This window comes from Haliotis rubra, unplaced genomic scaffold (genome assembly GCF_003918875.1).
Source record: "Haliotis rubra isolate DU_JTF1 unplaced genomic scaffold, ASM391887v1 Scf806, whole genome shotgun sequence".
Classification (NCBI taxonomy): Eukaryota; Metazoa; Mollusca; class Gastropoda; order Lepetellida; family Haliotidae; genus Haliotis; species Haliotis rubra.
Genome location: NW_025767531.1, coordinates 296,975 through 309,562, shown reverse-complemented (window position 1 = coordinate 309,562; position 12,588 = coordinate 296,975). Strand labels below are relative to the sequence as shown.

At 37.8% G+C, this 12,588-nt stretch overlaps 1 protein-coding gene across 1 annotated transcript in view; it reads right to left on the bottom strand.

The window, feature by feature from the left end:
* Positions 1–12,486, bottom strand: part of LOC124261735 (glycogen synthase kinase-3 beta-like) — a 30,375-nt gene extending 17,889 nt beyond the window's left edge. The window contains 3 exon segments of the mRNA XM_046696087.1: positions 812–895; positions 4,176–4,366; positions 12,078–12,486. Of these exon segments, the coding sequence (XP_046552043.1) occupies positions 812–895; positions 4,176–4,366; positions 12,078–12,159 (357 nt within the window). The 5' untranslated portion in view covers positions 12,160–12,486.
* Positions 12,487–12,588: the final 102 nt, after the last annotated feature.

Below are 12,588 nucleotides of genomic sequence, written 5' to 3'. Positions count from 1 at the left end.
CTAAATCTAAAGGTTGTTAGACCAAGCAGAATGAAAAGTACTATCTCATAATGTCTATTGGTAGGATGAAGCCTGGGGCTGACCTTGGGCTCTCCAGCTAGACGCTCTATCTACTTAGTAACTCAACCAACAAACTACATCACTCAATGACCACTACTTGGAAAGTGTAAACTTCTATAAACAACTGATGATGATTAACACAAAATGATAGACTGTTGCATTCAGAGTTGGGAAGTCAGAAACTATTATTCTGTGTCAACAGGTGCAGGTTTGGGGCTTACCAAAATTGTATTGAAGTTAATCTTCACAGATAAGCCACAATATTAGTTTGTTAGTGTTTGCATTTTACAAGACTCATTCATCATATGCTTACTCCTCAATTAAGACCAGAGATTCAATTCTGTTATAAAAATGGAGATATGAAGTACTGCTTATAGAATGTTTCAGTCATATTTTACATCCGTTTTTTATACAAAGAATATGTTATCTGAATGCAACGGTCTTGTACTGCAGGATACAAATACTATTTACATCTGCTAATAAACATAAATCTGTCATAATATATAAGTGTTCACAATTTTTCAGGAATTTCGAGAGAGATATGTTGAAAACTATGCTGTTTAGACGTGACAAAAGACAATTACATAAATTAAAAAAATAAGATGTTCTGTCTGCAGCATCAAAGCTGTGTCCATGATTATGTTTTCGACCACATATATTTAACCCTTATTTAATAGTATTTGTATCCGTCAGCACAATGAGAAGGTGGCAACAGAAGAAACTAATGATAATGACACACCTTCCTTCTTACCTTATCGCCCGCTGAATAGAAGAAGTACTTCAGCTTCACGATATTCTGGTGCTCAAGCTTGCGCATTATCTGCAACTCTCGATTCTGGAAAAGAACATGGTGTATCCGACTGATATGAACAGGAAGTGTTTGTGCTACACTGTTGCAACACGTTAAACCATTGCATGGATCAGTGAGATACAATCTAGTGCCACAGCAACATCACAACAATATGGAACAGCTTAGAGTGAGTGAGTTTAGTTTTACGGCGCACTCAGCTATATGCGGCGGTCTGAAAATAATCAGATCTGGACCTGACAATCCAGGGATCAACAGAATGTGCATCGTACTGCGCAATTGGGATACGATGACCAGTGTTCACGAATAGCGTCTGACCCTCTGACAAATCCAGCAGATTCGCCAGCGGTCTGATAGAAGAGTGAGGACTATTTTTATGGATATATAACTTCTTTATTCTGTATAGGTGACGTTTTGACATATTTTCTAATGTTGTTGTCAAGCACTTACGTCGCCTACACAGAATAAAGAAGTTATATATCCATAAAATAGTCCTCATTCTTCATCTACCCAACTTCTAGAATGCCAATCAAAGAAGAAGGTCCGATAGAAGTCTTTATTACCCATACGGGTGAGGAGATCCCGTGTAATATCTTTTTGATATTTGCACAGTGTGCAATTTAGTGATTCTCGACGTTGATTGGTTGATCGTATATTTGTACATTTTCATTGGATGCCGGAACTACTTTCACACACTACGTTCATTCATAAAGTTTCATCGATTCATTGATAAATTGACATTAAGTAATGTAATCACACATTCCGAGAAAAAAAAAGAAAACAATAAGGTTAAAGAATATGAATATTCTTTTTATTAGACGTTATTATTTTGGAATAAAACTGCGTTATAAATAGTAGTCTTTTTAAATTATATAATCTTTAAAAAAAACACCAAACAATCGTTTGCATTGTTTGTAAACAAACATGGCCGCCGTTAGGCTAACCCCGATCAAGGTCACTTACCTAGTTAAAGTTGACGGTGACCAAATAGGAAGAGTGATAAGAATTTTACAGCCCTTGAACTCCCAAAACCTGTTTGTTGTTGAAAACTGAATTCGGGGAAATAGAAACAGCAAGATACCGACTAAAGATGTTATCTGAAAGTGTAACAAGTAAGTCGGACACGGCGTCCATGCCATCGAACCAGAAAACAGATCCTTTCTTACCGGAATCAGTGCTAAATGTTCTTCTTCAAGATGACTTTTTATATCCATGCATTCCTAATCAATCTGAGAGGTTGGTCCCAGTAGCTGATGCAGAGATTGACACATTTCATAGACTCGTATTCCGACTAGAGTTATCCTTCTTGGGACTGCTGTACTCTACTGAGAAGAGAGTGTAACACGCCTTCCACAGAACAAAATGTTGTTTAATCTTCAAACTTGTTGAGTTTCTTGACAGAAAACTTTTTCTGGATGTATTCGTGGGATGGTTGTCTTTTAGATTTCCCAACTTTTAACCGTTGACTTTCCCAAAAATTGACAGGTTTTTGCCAGAGTGTGTTTCAACACTACACCGTCACCTGTCACTAGAAAACACGTCAGTCGTGAATGAACGATGTTCCGTCGCACTGACTTGATCGAATAAATGTTTAGCTCTTATTAAGTTCAATGATATATTTAAAAGATCATTTTTATCATATTAACAAATGTTAATTAATTACTCCAGGCATAATAATTTTGTTGTATTTTAAAGCGATTTTATGATGTACTATTTCCATAGCGTAGTTACATTATTACCGCTGGAGAAGTTAGGTTTAATACGAGCATGAATACGAAGTCCTGTCTCCGGGTGGTTTTTATTTCGTGGTTCTTTCTTTTAAATTACATTATGGGTAATAAATAGACTAAATAGTCAAGGCTCGGCACTGTGAACATTATTTCAACTTGGGCATATTTCCCATAATCACTCGTACCTCGTTGGTTATTCTCTAAACAACCCGCCGGCCCCAGTGTCTGACTGTACATTTCACAATGACTTTGACTGACATTGTTATATGACATGTGACGCTTGTTTGCTGTTCATAAATCTTATGTTTGTTAATAATTTCAATGCATATTAAAGAAATGTCAAATCTGAAATGTGCTGTTACTTTGAAACACCATTCGTGAACACTGGATGACACGTGTAAACCCAGTCAGCAAGCCTAACCACCCGATCCTTTAGTCGCCGCTTAGGACAAGCATGGGTTACTGAAGATTAATTCTAACCTGGATCTTCACAGGTGCAACAGTTTTGAGTATCCTGAATGAGGGTGGTATGGAAAGGGGTTGGTTTATGCATGTGGAAGAGGATAGCTACATGTTTTCTCCAAGTGTCTCCACTAGAAAGTTTACTGGAGCTTCACACCAAGCTATGACCCCTGAAGATCCGGGTTAGAATTGGTCTTCAGTAATCCATGCTTGTCGCAAGAGGTGACTAACGGGATCGAGTGGTCCGACTTGCTGACTTGGTTGACACATGTCATCGTGTTCCAGTTGCTTAGATTGATGCTCATGCAGTTGATCACTGGATTGTCTTGTTCATAGTCAATTATTTAAAGACAGCTACCATATAGCTGGAATATTTCTGTGTGCAGTGTTAAACAACCAACCAAATAAACCAAGCCCTAACACTGCATTTGCAATGAATAATAATTACTTTAATAAATTTTGTAAACAGACACCAATTTCATTCGACTTCTGTTTCACACTGCATATTTCCTACAAAAACAGTTTGAATGCTCATCCCTGTGTTTTATCACGATTGGCCAGCCAACTGACATGGTACAAGATAAATCAATATCTGCCAGTGGAAGTGGAAGTAAGGATGGCAATACAATCTCCAATTAGATGGTGTACATTTTGCATAACCGTTATATACATATTGAATCTTTATGTAACCTGGTACTAATGAAACACACAAAAATATAACCAACAGTGAAATGTATGATAACATAAGGAATAGAGCTGCAACTCAATGTTACTGTCTAAAGAAATCCATTATATTGTTCCGGGGAATACTTTCTTTTTGAGATGACACAGGAAGGCTTGTATATTATAGCTCACTAGAAAAATACATCAGGCTACCTAGATCATTTTTTCACTATCAAGACAACAAAGTAGTCAAGGTCAACATGGCAGGTCCATATTTCACATTGATAACAATAACAAAAAAGACCATTTCGTGTACGTTGTGATATCTTCTTATAACTAATACAGATGTGCTAAAAGCATTGAGGCACTACGTTAAGTCAAGTTTAGTGTTATAGGTATCGACGTGACTTGGGCTTCTGACTTGACTGTTTATAGCAAGTTCACAAACATACCTTGAACCTCTTGTCCTGGAGAACTTTCTTGATGGCAACTAGCTCAGATGACTCGACGAGTCTCGCCTGATAAACAACCCCGAAGGAGCCATTGCCGATCACCTTGGCATCAGTGTAGCTGACCTCTATTGGTCGGTCACTGCCAATGCCTGGAGTGGCCACAACAGTGTTCACCTTTGACCCATCTTTCCCTGGAAAAAACAGTATGGGGAACATTAATCGGTGTCAAAGTTAGGATACCTTTCACAATACACATATAGAAGTAAGGGACAACTCTACACCTGCTTAATGTCATAGGCATTGTGTATAGGATCTTGGAATTCAACCATTGTGGTGATCAGGCCAAATAGAAAAATGTTGTGTTTCCGATTACACCTCTATAAATTTACCGTAGGTAGGTAGGATTTTTTTTTAAGAAGTTAAGTACAAACTAATAACATATTTATCAATGTGTAATTGTTTATTCAATCAAGCTTGTGGCCAACATGTCGACTTACTCTATCAGAATGACTGATGTCCGTTGGTGCCAGGAAAAAACAATGGTATCTGAAAGCCTATTTTATTCATACCTCTTAATAAAATATAGGGTTGGCAATCACTAATCACTTAGGTGACAAGTAAGGGTTTGGAACTGAAGGTTGCATTCTCTTCTCTAAGAGTTTGTCCATAATAAGTGTGGGAGTTGATAAAATATTTCTTGTGCATTTGCTGGACTGCCGACAAGTGACATTTTGCATGCATATACATGCTACAAATAATCATATGTAATAAAAGATGAAGGGATATCCCTTTTGGACCTCTCATTACAGTGGCTTGTTTATTACTGTTGATCTACGAGATTATATAAATAACATCTATTTATAACCAAAATAGATGGAGGTGTGTCATTAGGAGACAAATAGCTTTGTTCTGGTGACAAGGCTTTATGTTTCTAGTGAGCTTTTCTACATTTCCAGTGAATGACCAAAGAATTATTAATAGCATATTCATTTAATAAATTCAGACTTGTGGAATGTTGGTCCTTCAAAGGCCTCATGGATATATTTGCGAGCAATGGCAATGAAGCAATACAACAGTCCTGTCACGCATACCTTACTTCCATAGAGCATGTTGTTCGTGACGTAACAACATTAATGAACAAACACCCAACTTGCCCACAAATGGTGTTTATGTACGTGAAATAGTTGCCATTCAGTAGTACTCACAACCATTAGTGCCCGATTCTTATCAAACCATTAAACCAAAGTATAGTCTGTGATAATAAGCTATGTAATTATAGAATTGACATGATTTTATTTTTAAATAGATTTGGAAAATTGACAATCAAAATGCGAACTTTAAGAAACAGTTATGATTTTGAATTTTTGGTAACCAGATTCAGAATTAAAAGGTTTCATGTTTGTGGGGTTGGAAAAAATACGAGAATTCCTAATTCCTCAATATTTCATAAAATAAGCACCAGTCACAGTCTGGTCTGGGTTATGTAATCGGGCTATATCTGAATACTAAAACATGGAAAATGACTATGAGTCCGAGCCAGTGCCAATACAACAGACACTGCAGCAATTCACACATTATAGTCCTGATGACCACCATTATTACATGGAGAAGGAATTATTTCCCACAATGAGTGTTTCACTTCCTGCCTAAAGCTATAATTAGAGGCGAGGCCTGTCTTCTGTCTGCCCTCTATGGACCCAGCTATGGCATCCTGGGTAATTAACAGACTAAGCCCAAAGCTTTTCACAAACGTTCATCATTATGAGTGACAATGTGCCTGTCATTCTTTACTTTTGTCTCCAATCCGATATTTTTATCTCTCCAGTCCACACTTGAATTATTCTACTTCAGCTTGAAAATCAAGACTTCGACATTCATGACTAATACATGTTACTATTTTAACTAATAATATTGTTGTTCAAAGCAGCAGTAAATAACAGAACATAGGTAGAATCGACCTTCAATAACCAATGCTTCTCATAACAGACAACTAACGACATCGGTGGTCATGTTTGCAAGTTAGGTTGATGTGTCATCGTACTCCACATGCATAGGGTGATGCTCATGATGTCAGTCACTGAATCCAGATTCAACCTAATGTCCAGATCTGATTATTTACACACTGTCTTCATGTCGCATGAATAAATTGGAGTCTGTCATTAAACAAACTTGTTTTTCATAAGCGATTTGTTGGAAAAAAAAGCTGTGGACTGTAGACACGTCCATTGGTGCCTATATCTAACCATCAGAGTTTATAGAGACTTACGTAAAACGGAAAGATTATCAAAGACACCGTTCCAAACAAAGCACCTGTGCAATAATTCTACATATCTTTCCAGAAACATATCTTCTACTACAAACAGTGACTATTAGTTTCTGAGATTAGAAACCTCTCATAATTTAGCACTACAAAGAAAACAAAAGTTAACCGTTCAAACATCAAAGTACAACAGCAACCAGTCATCATTCATCTCAGGAGTAAAAAGCTCTAAGACTAAAATGCAAATTTAGTGTCAAGCACTTGTGCTTTCATCACTGAAACACTTCCCCAAGAAGAGGAAGGAACCAGACGTTGTTCATAAGCTGACCTCAAAGAGGGCACATGCAATTCATGTAGATATTAGCACAATAAATTGACTTTCATCTCAATATCCATCATAATTTAATGTGGTTATTTGTTGGATTACCTGGGGCTTTTTTATATCCCAGACTCATTTTGCATCATAAATAAGCACTGAGGTGAGGTGAGGTGAAATTGGGTTTAATGTCGTGCTTGAGAATATTTCGCTCAGTAAGCACTGAGAGAGACAAAGAAGATTGAATGCTATTTCATAAGTTGGTACCATTGAAAGCATTTGTCATTCGACCATGCATTGTCAATGTTCAAATACAGTAGCTGAACCCATGACTTGGTTTTATAGGCAAAATCATAAGGCAGGCTGTTAGCTACCTCAAGTGATGCACAAAATGCACACTCAAAGGACACGGGGAGCACGGACTCCATATTGACGATATGCATTAATGAGACAAAAAACACAAGCAAAGAGTTGCGATGCTTTACTTGAATTAACAACACTATCATTAACATGCAACACTTGTCTGGGAATGCCAGTTTTTAACTTTGGTTGCCCACAAGTGAAGGTTGCACTACTGTTTAGGGTTGTGTATTGGCAAACTAGCAATATACTAGTATTGCAATTTAGGTACAGTGTTGCAATAAGTGTTATGATAAATTGAATATGCATATGTATATTTCATACTAGCAAACTTTGATTATATAGTTAGGAATTCTATTTTATTTTTATAAAAAAAACAATATATGGTATGTGAAGCATGCCCTTTGAGCAATTAGTTACAAAGTTAATTAAGTTGTGAATGAAAGCGTGTTGATTTTTATGTAAACCATGGAGATACTAAACTTCATGTATTCCTTTTCCAAATACACTGATTCTCACAAACATTAATGCAATATGTATTGGTCGACAAGGGTATTGCGGTATACCAGAAATACCCTGCAGTCCTAATACTGATATTCCTGTTTTGCACATCATTACAACCGACAGAATGTCAACTTGTTTATGTCTGCCAGCTTCACAGCTGCGATAATTGTGCATGGCAATATACTGTAATATCTATTGCAATATGGACCTCATTATCAAAATATATTGCAATACAATATTCCAGGCAATACTCTAGCCCTATTTCTAACATTGCATTATCAAGGTGACAATCTAAAGTGTCATCACCAGATACTGTACAGACACATGTATTGATAGTATTTGAGTACACACTGAAATTTGCTGTTCATGCCATGCAGTTGCCTCATGGCTTCTGGCGTACACTAGATTAGGTCTGTACACTGAAACCAGTAACAACATATCTCTCCAGCATGTTAAATTCTACCAGTGTATTTACTCCTTTGTAAGGCAATTAGCTGCTGTGTGCATTGTATATCTACTGTTGGCAGTATAAATATCTATAGAAACAGTAATCGATATCTTGCTTCTGCATATTGTAAAACTGGTGTGATATATGTTGACTAGCAACACAAAAATGTATCAATAATCTTCTGAATATTTGTGGCTATAATATACATACCTCTTCTGCATAATAGTAAAAGCTAGGGGTGTTGTTTTTTTTGGATAGGTAATAGCTGACACACTCCCCATCAAATGTGTTGACTGCCACTGTAGTGAATGGGACTTAGGTCTAAAAAACAGTAGAATGTCTGATTTTTTAAATTTCTTGATCAGTTTCCCAATGCTCTAAATTAAAACCGTTTTTATCACCAGGTATATCAGTATGTGAGTGAGTTTTGGTATTACGTCACTTTTAGCAATATTCCAGCAAATATCACGGCGGGGAACACCAGAAATGAGTTTCACACATTGTACCAGTGTGGGGAATCGAATCCAGGTCTTCGCATGACGAGCGAACGCTTTAACCACAAGTTATAGTAACCCCCCGCCCCAGGTTTATTAGTTCATTATAAAGCACTATATTGGGAATCAATACACGCCCATTTCGGATTTTATCATGAAATGTTTACGCTCACAACAGTGAACAGAGTATATGTCAGGCTTGCTGACCAAAACGAACAGGCTAAAGGATCCTTTTCTTTGTCACAATAATCTGTTTTGGCTCAAATATTTTGAAACATCAGGTTACCACAGTCACAACCAAGGCTAATTTCTTATACATCAATATGGATTTTCAGTCAAGTCGTGGTAAAACAGTTTTCTGTTACCAAGTACCCTACATGAATTGTATCAGGTTCATGGCAACACATTCAAGGCTTCGGACACACTAACCAATCACAAATAATCAATAGACTTGTCAGGATGATACATTCACTGTCAGGGTATGAATCAATAAGTTCGTACAGATGAAGAAAACTGTCAATCCCTTGGAAGAAAAGCATCTTGATCTTGGAAACTGTAATCCCATGACTAGTGGTATGTGTCAAGACACATGGATGTTGCCTGAATGAGAGTCCAATCAAGTGTATAAATCCAAACTACCAGTTTCATTGTACTGGTTTTTATAATACACTGTGAAACCCTTAAATGTCAAATTTCTACTCGTCCTTTGATACCTTAAATGTTGGAAATTTTGGCAAGGGTCTATACACTGACTGACTGAGTTTGGTTTTACGCCACTTTTAGCAATATACCAGCAACATCACAGTGGGGAACACCAGAAATAGGCTGCACACATTGTACCCATGTGGGGATTGAACCCGGGCCTTCGGCGTGACGAGCCAACGCTTTAACCACTAGGCTACCCCACCGCCCCCCTATACAACTAATGTAAATTTTGATTGACGTCAAGTAGAACCATTCAAAATGCTAGCTTTTTTTTCCAGAGATCAAAATATGCTCTGATTATAGAAATGCGAAAAAGAGTTTTTGAATTTGATCATGTTGAACATTTGTTTTATACACTTTAATCTTGCAAGAAAGCGATTGCTTTTTGCCTTAGTATTCCCTGTTCAGGTAAACTAGTGGTTGACAGCATGTTCAATGCTCATAGCATGCGGGTATAAGACTATTATGAAGAGATCACTCATCACATATGTAGCGGCCATAAAATTTCCGAGTCCCGTGCTGGGATTCGAACAACGGACCTTCTGATCCGAAGTCGGACGCCTTGTCCACATGACCAAAGAGGTTAACCCTGTCAGCAAGCTGACAAGGTAAGGATGTCATCTGTAGGATGACTCCACGCCCTGCTACATACTCCCCCGTCAACAGAAGGCAAGTCCTAAACCGCATAGTTGTGTACTGAGACTTATTTTGCTCAAATTTGATATGAACGTGCTCAGCCCCACGTTGGGCGCCAATGTAGCGGCCATAAAATTTCCGAGTCCCGGGCTTGGATTCGAACCACAGACCTGATCCGAAGTCGGACGCCTTGTCCACATGACCAAAGAGGTTAACCCAGTCAGCAAGCTGACAAGGTAAGGATGTCATCTGTGGGATGACTCCACGCCCTGCTACACATACATCAACATAAGACTAATGACAAACTTTAGCTCAACTTCATGCAGGGACAGACCTTTCTTCCAATTGTAACATTTTTATTTTTGTGCCTGTCATTTTTAAAAGAATTGATGCCATCATTTTTCCAAATGTTTGGCCTACTTACAGTACTGGTCCAGAAGTGCATTTAATCAATGTCTTTGTTTTGAAAAATGAGTTCAACGTGTGTTGTTCAGGTAATATATTTTGGCACACGCTATTCACATTCTGAATTTGACATACCGGTAATCATGACTGCCTGACCATTTATCAGTGAATTCCAAGTTGATCACAAGACCAGAAATCTCATGTTGAGGGACTTGAAGACTGCAGCTGACATAATGAACTGGTGATGTTGTATAATGCAGGGATTTATCTAGGATTCCAAACAAAAGCCCTTGACAACCAAACTGTGACAAAAGGTGATATTGTTTAACATTTGATGTTCTTATTTTCATTCATTCAGAGGAACTGGGGAAGTTGTAATTCACATCGAGTATTTTCAGTATCATCTGCTGCAGGCACTGGACCAAACTTTGGTTGGCTGAGTAAGAGGCTTCATGAAGACACTGACAGTAAGCTTTTGAGTTGTTTATGATAGCTGTGTCATTGGCTGATAGTGCTTAGCTGTGCTGAACATCGGGTACGTTGTTCTATCACTAATTGTAACCAGGGTATCCCATTCACAAGACAGCCACATATTCCTCAATGGCCCATCAAACTGTTTAGGCCACATTTCAACCTTATTTTGCTATTCTTAATAATATTCCATACACCATTTTAGACCTTCTCGACATTGGGAGAAACAGTTGAAGATATGAAATTATGCAAATGCAACTAAGGGCGACAACAATGAACAAATCATGATCTTCATGAAGAAAGGAAGAGACTAAAAAATTGGATTTACAGGAAAATATCTGCAACATTTGATACAAATCAGTATTTAAAGTAACTTGGCCAAAACAAAGAAAAATTTACTTTGTGATATGTGTTCTTGAAAGGAAAAATCCCATGACTTACTGGAATACTGACAATATTGTGCATGCTTAGTATGATGTGATGCCATCATATTAGATATCAATGGAAATATACTGCCTTCCATACATTTAGATATGTCCAATACTATACAATAATAACGAAAGAAGCGGTACACATGCATTATACCGGATACCTGCCTGCTATATTTTATTAGGTCACGTGATGCGAGCGTGGAAAGGTGAAAAAATATCAAACTGAGATGTAAATAACCCTAACCCTGCTAGGTATCTGGTATAATGTATTCTAGCCAAAGAAGCTGCTAAATGGGTTATTATACAACAAGAGCTTTGATTAAAAGATCAGTATGGTTTCATATGCTTTTCGATTAACTGCTGATTGCAATAGTTTGCAAGTAGAGGAGATTACAGACATTTTTTTATTACATGCAGTTATCATGGTTATCTATGGAAATGGGAATTCTGGAACACTGGATAAAACTATTTGTAACCAGGACAAACATAGGTCATCCATATTCTCACCTCAGTTTCATCAATTTCTTCTTACAGGTTAACATAGCATCGAAGTTTATCACAAATAGGCATTTCCTATGAATATTATTAGAAGATTTAATTTAGGGCTCGTCCACAACTGACAGTCTGTACGGCTGTCAGTGTCAAGTCTACGTTCGATAGACATTTCTGACCTCATTAAATGACACAATGAATCTACACACTAGCAATTTTAATAACTGAAAAAAGAATATACTGGCATAAATACACAATCAACAATACGAGTACCACTGTTGTCTGTTTTATAAAGACAGGATGCTGACTGCTGGATTGATCTGTCCGCCATCTTTATCAGGTTTTCATGCCTGACCCAGAATAACGACGGATAGGCTTACCGAAGGTTTTCATTCCTCCGAATGCAGGCTGTCCAGCCCGTCCTCCTTCGGCAAAAGAAGTTGTCCTTGGTCTTCCGCTCATTATATGGCGTCGAAAGATGCGATTGTGAGACTAACTTCCGTACAGACGAAGAGAGATCTGTTACATTTCCAGGAGCTGATCCGAAAAAATGGCCAAATGTTCTGTTACGACACCAGTAAAAAGGGAAAATTCTCCTTTCATTCAAGGCATAGGCTTTCTTCTCGCTGGCCGAAACCAAGAAGATGTCCTTAAGTACACTCCTTATTGGGATACTTTATCGAAATCGCTTGTTATGCGGTTAATCGGTTGATAAAAGACGATGATTGTTTGTCGTCTTCTTGATTTCGTTTCCAATGGCTGGTCAGTTCCGTACAATGACGAGTGAGGCAGTAGTGAGAAAGTACCTCGGTAACCATCGTTATCCAATCAAACACGTCGATGCCTCATAACGGGAGAAATCGGAAACGAACGGAAATAGCCGAGGCGTCT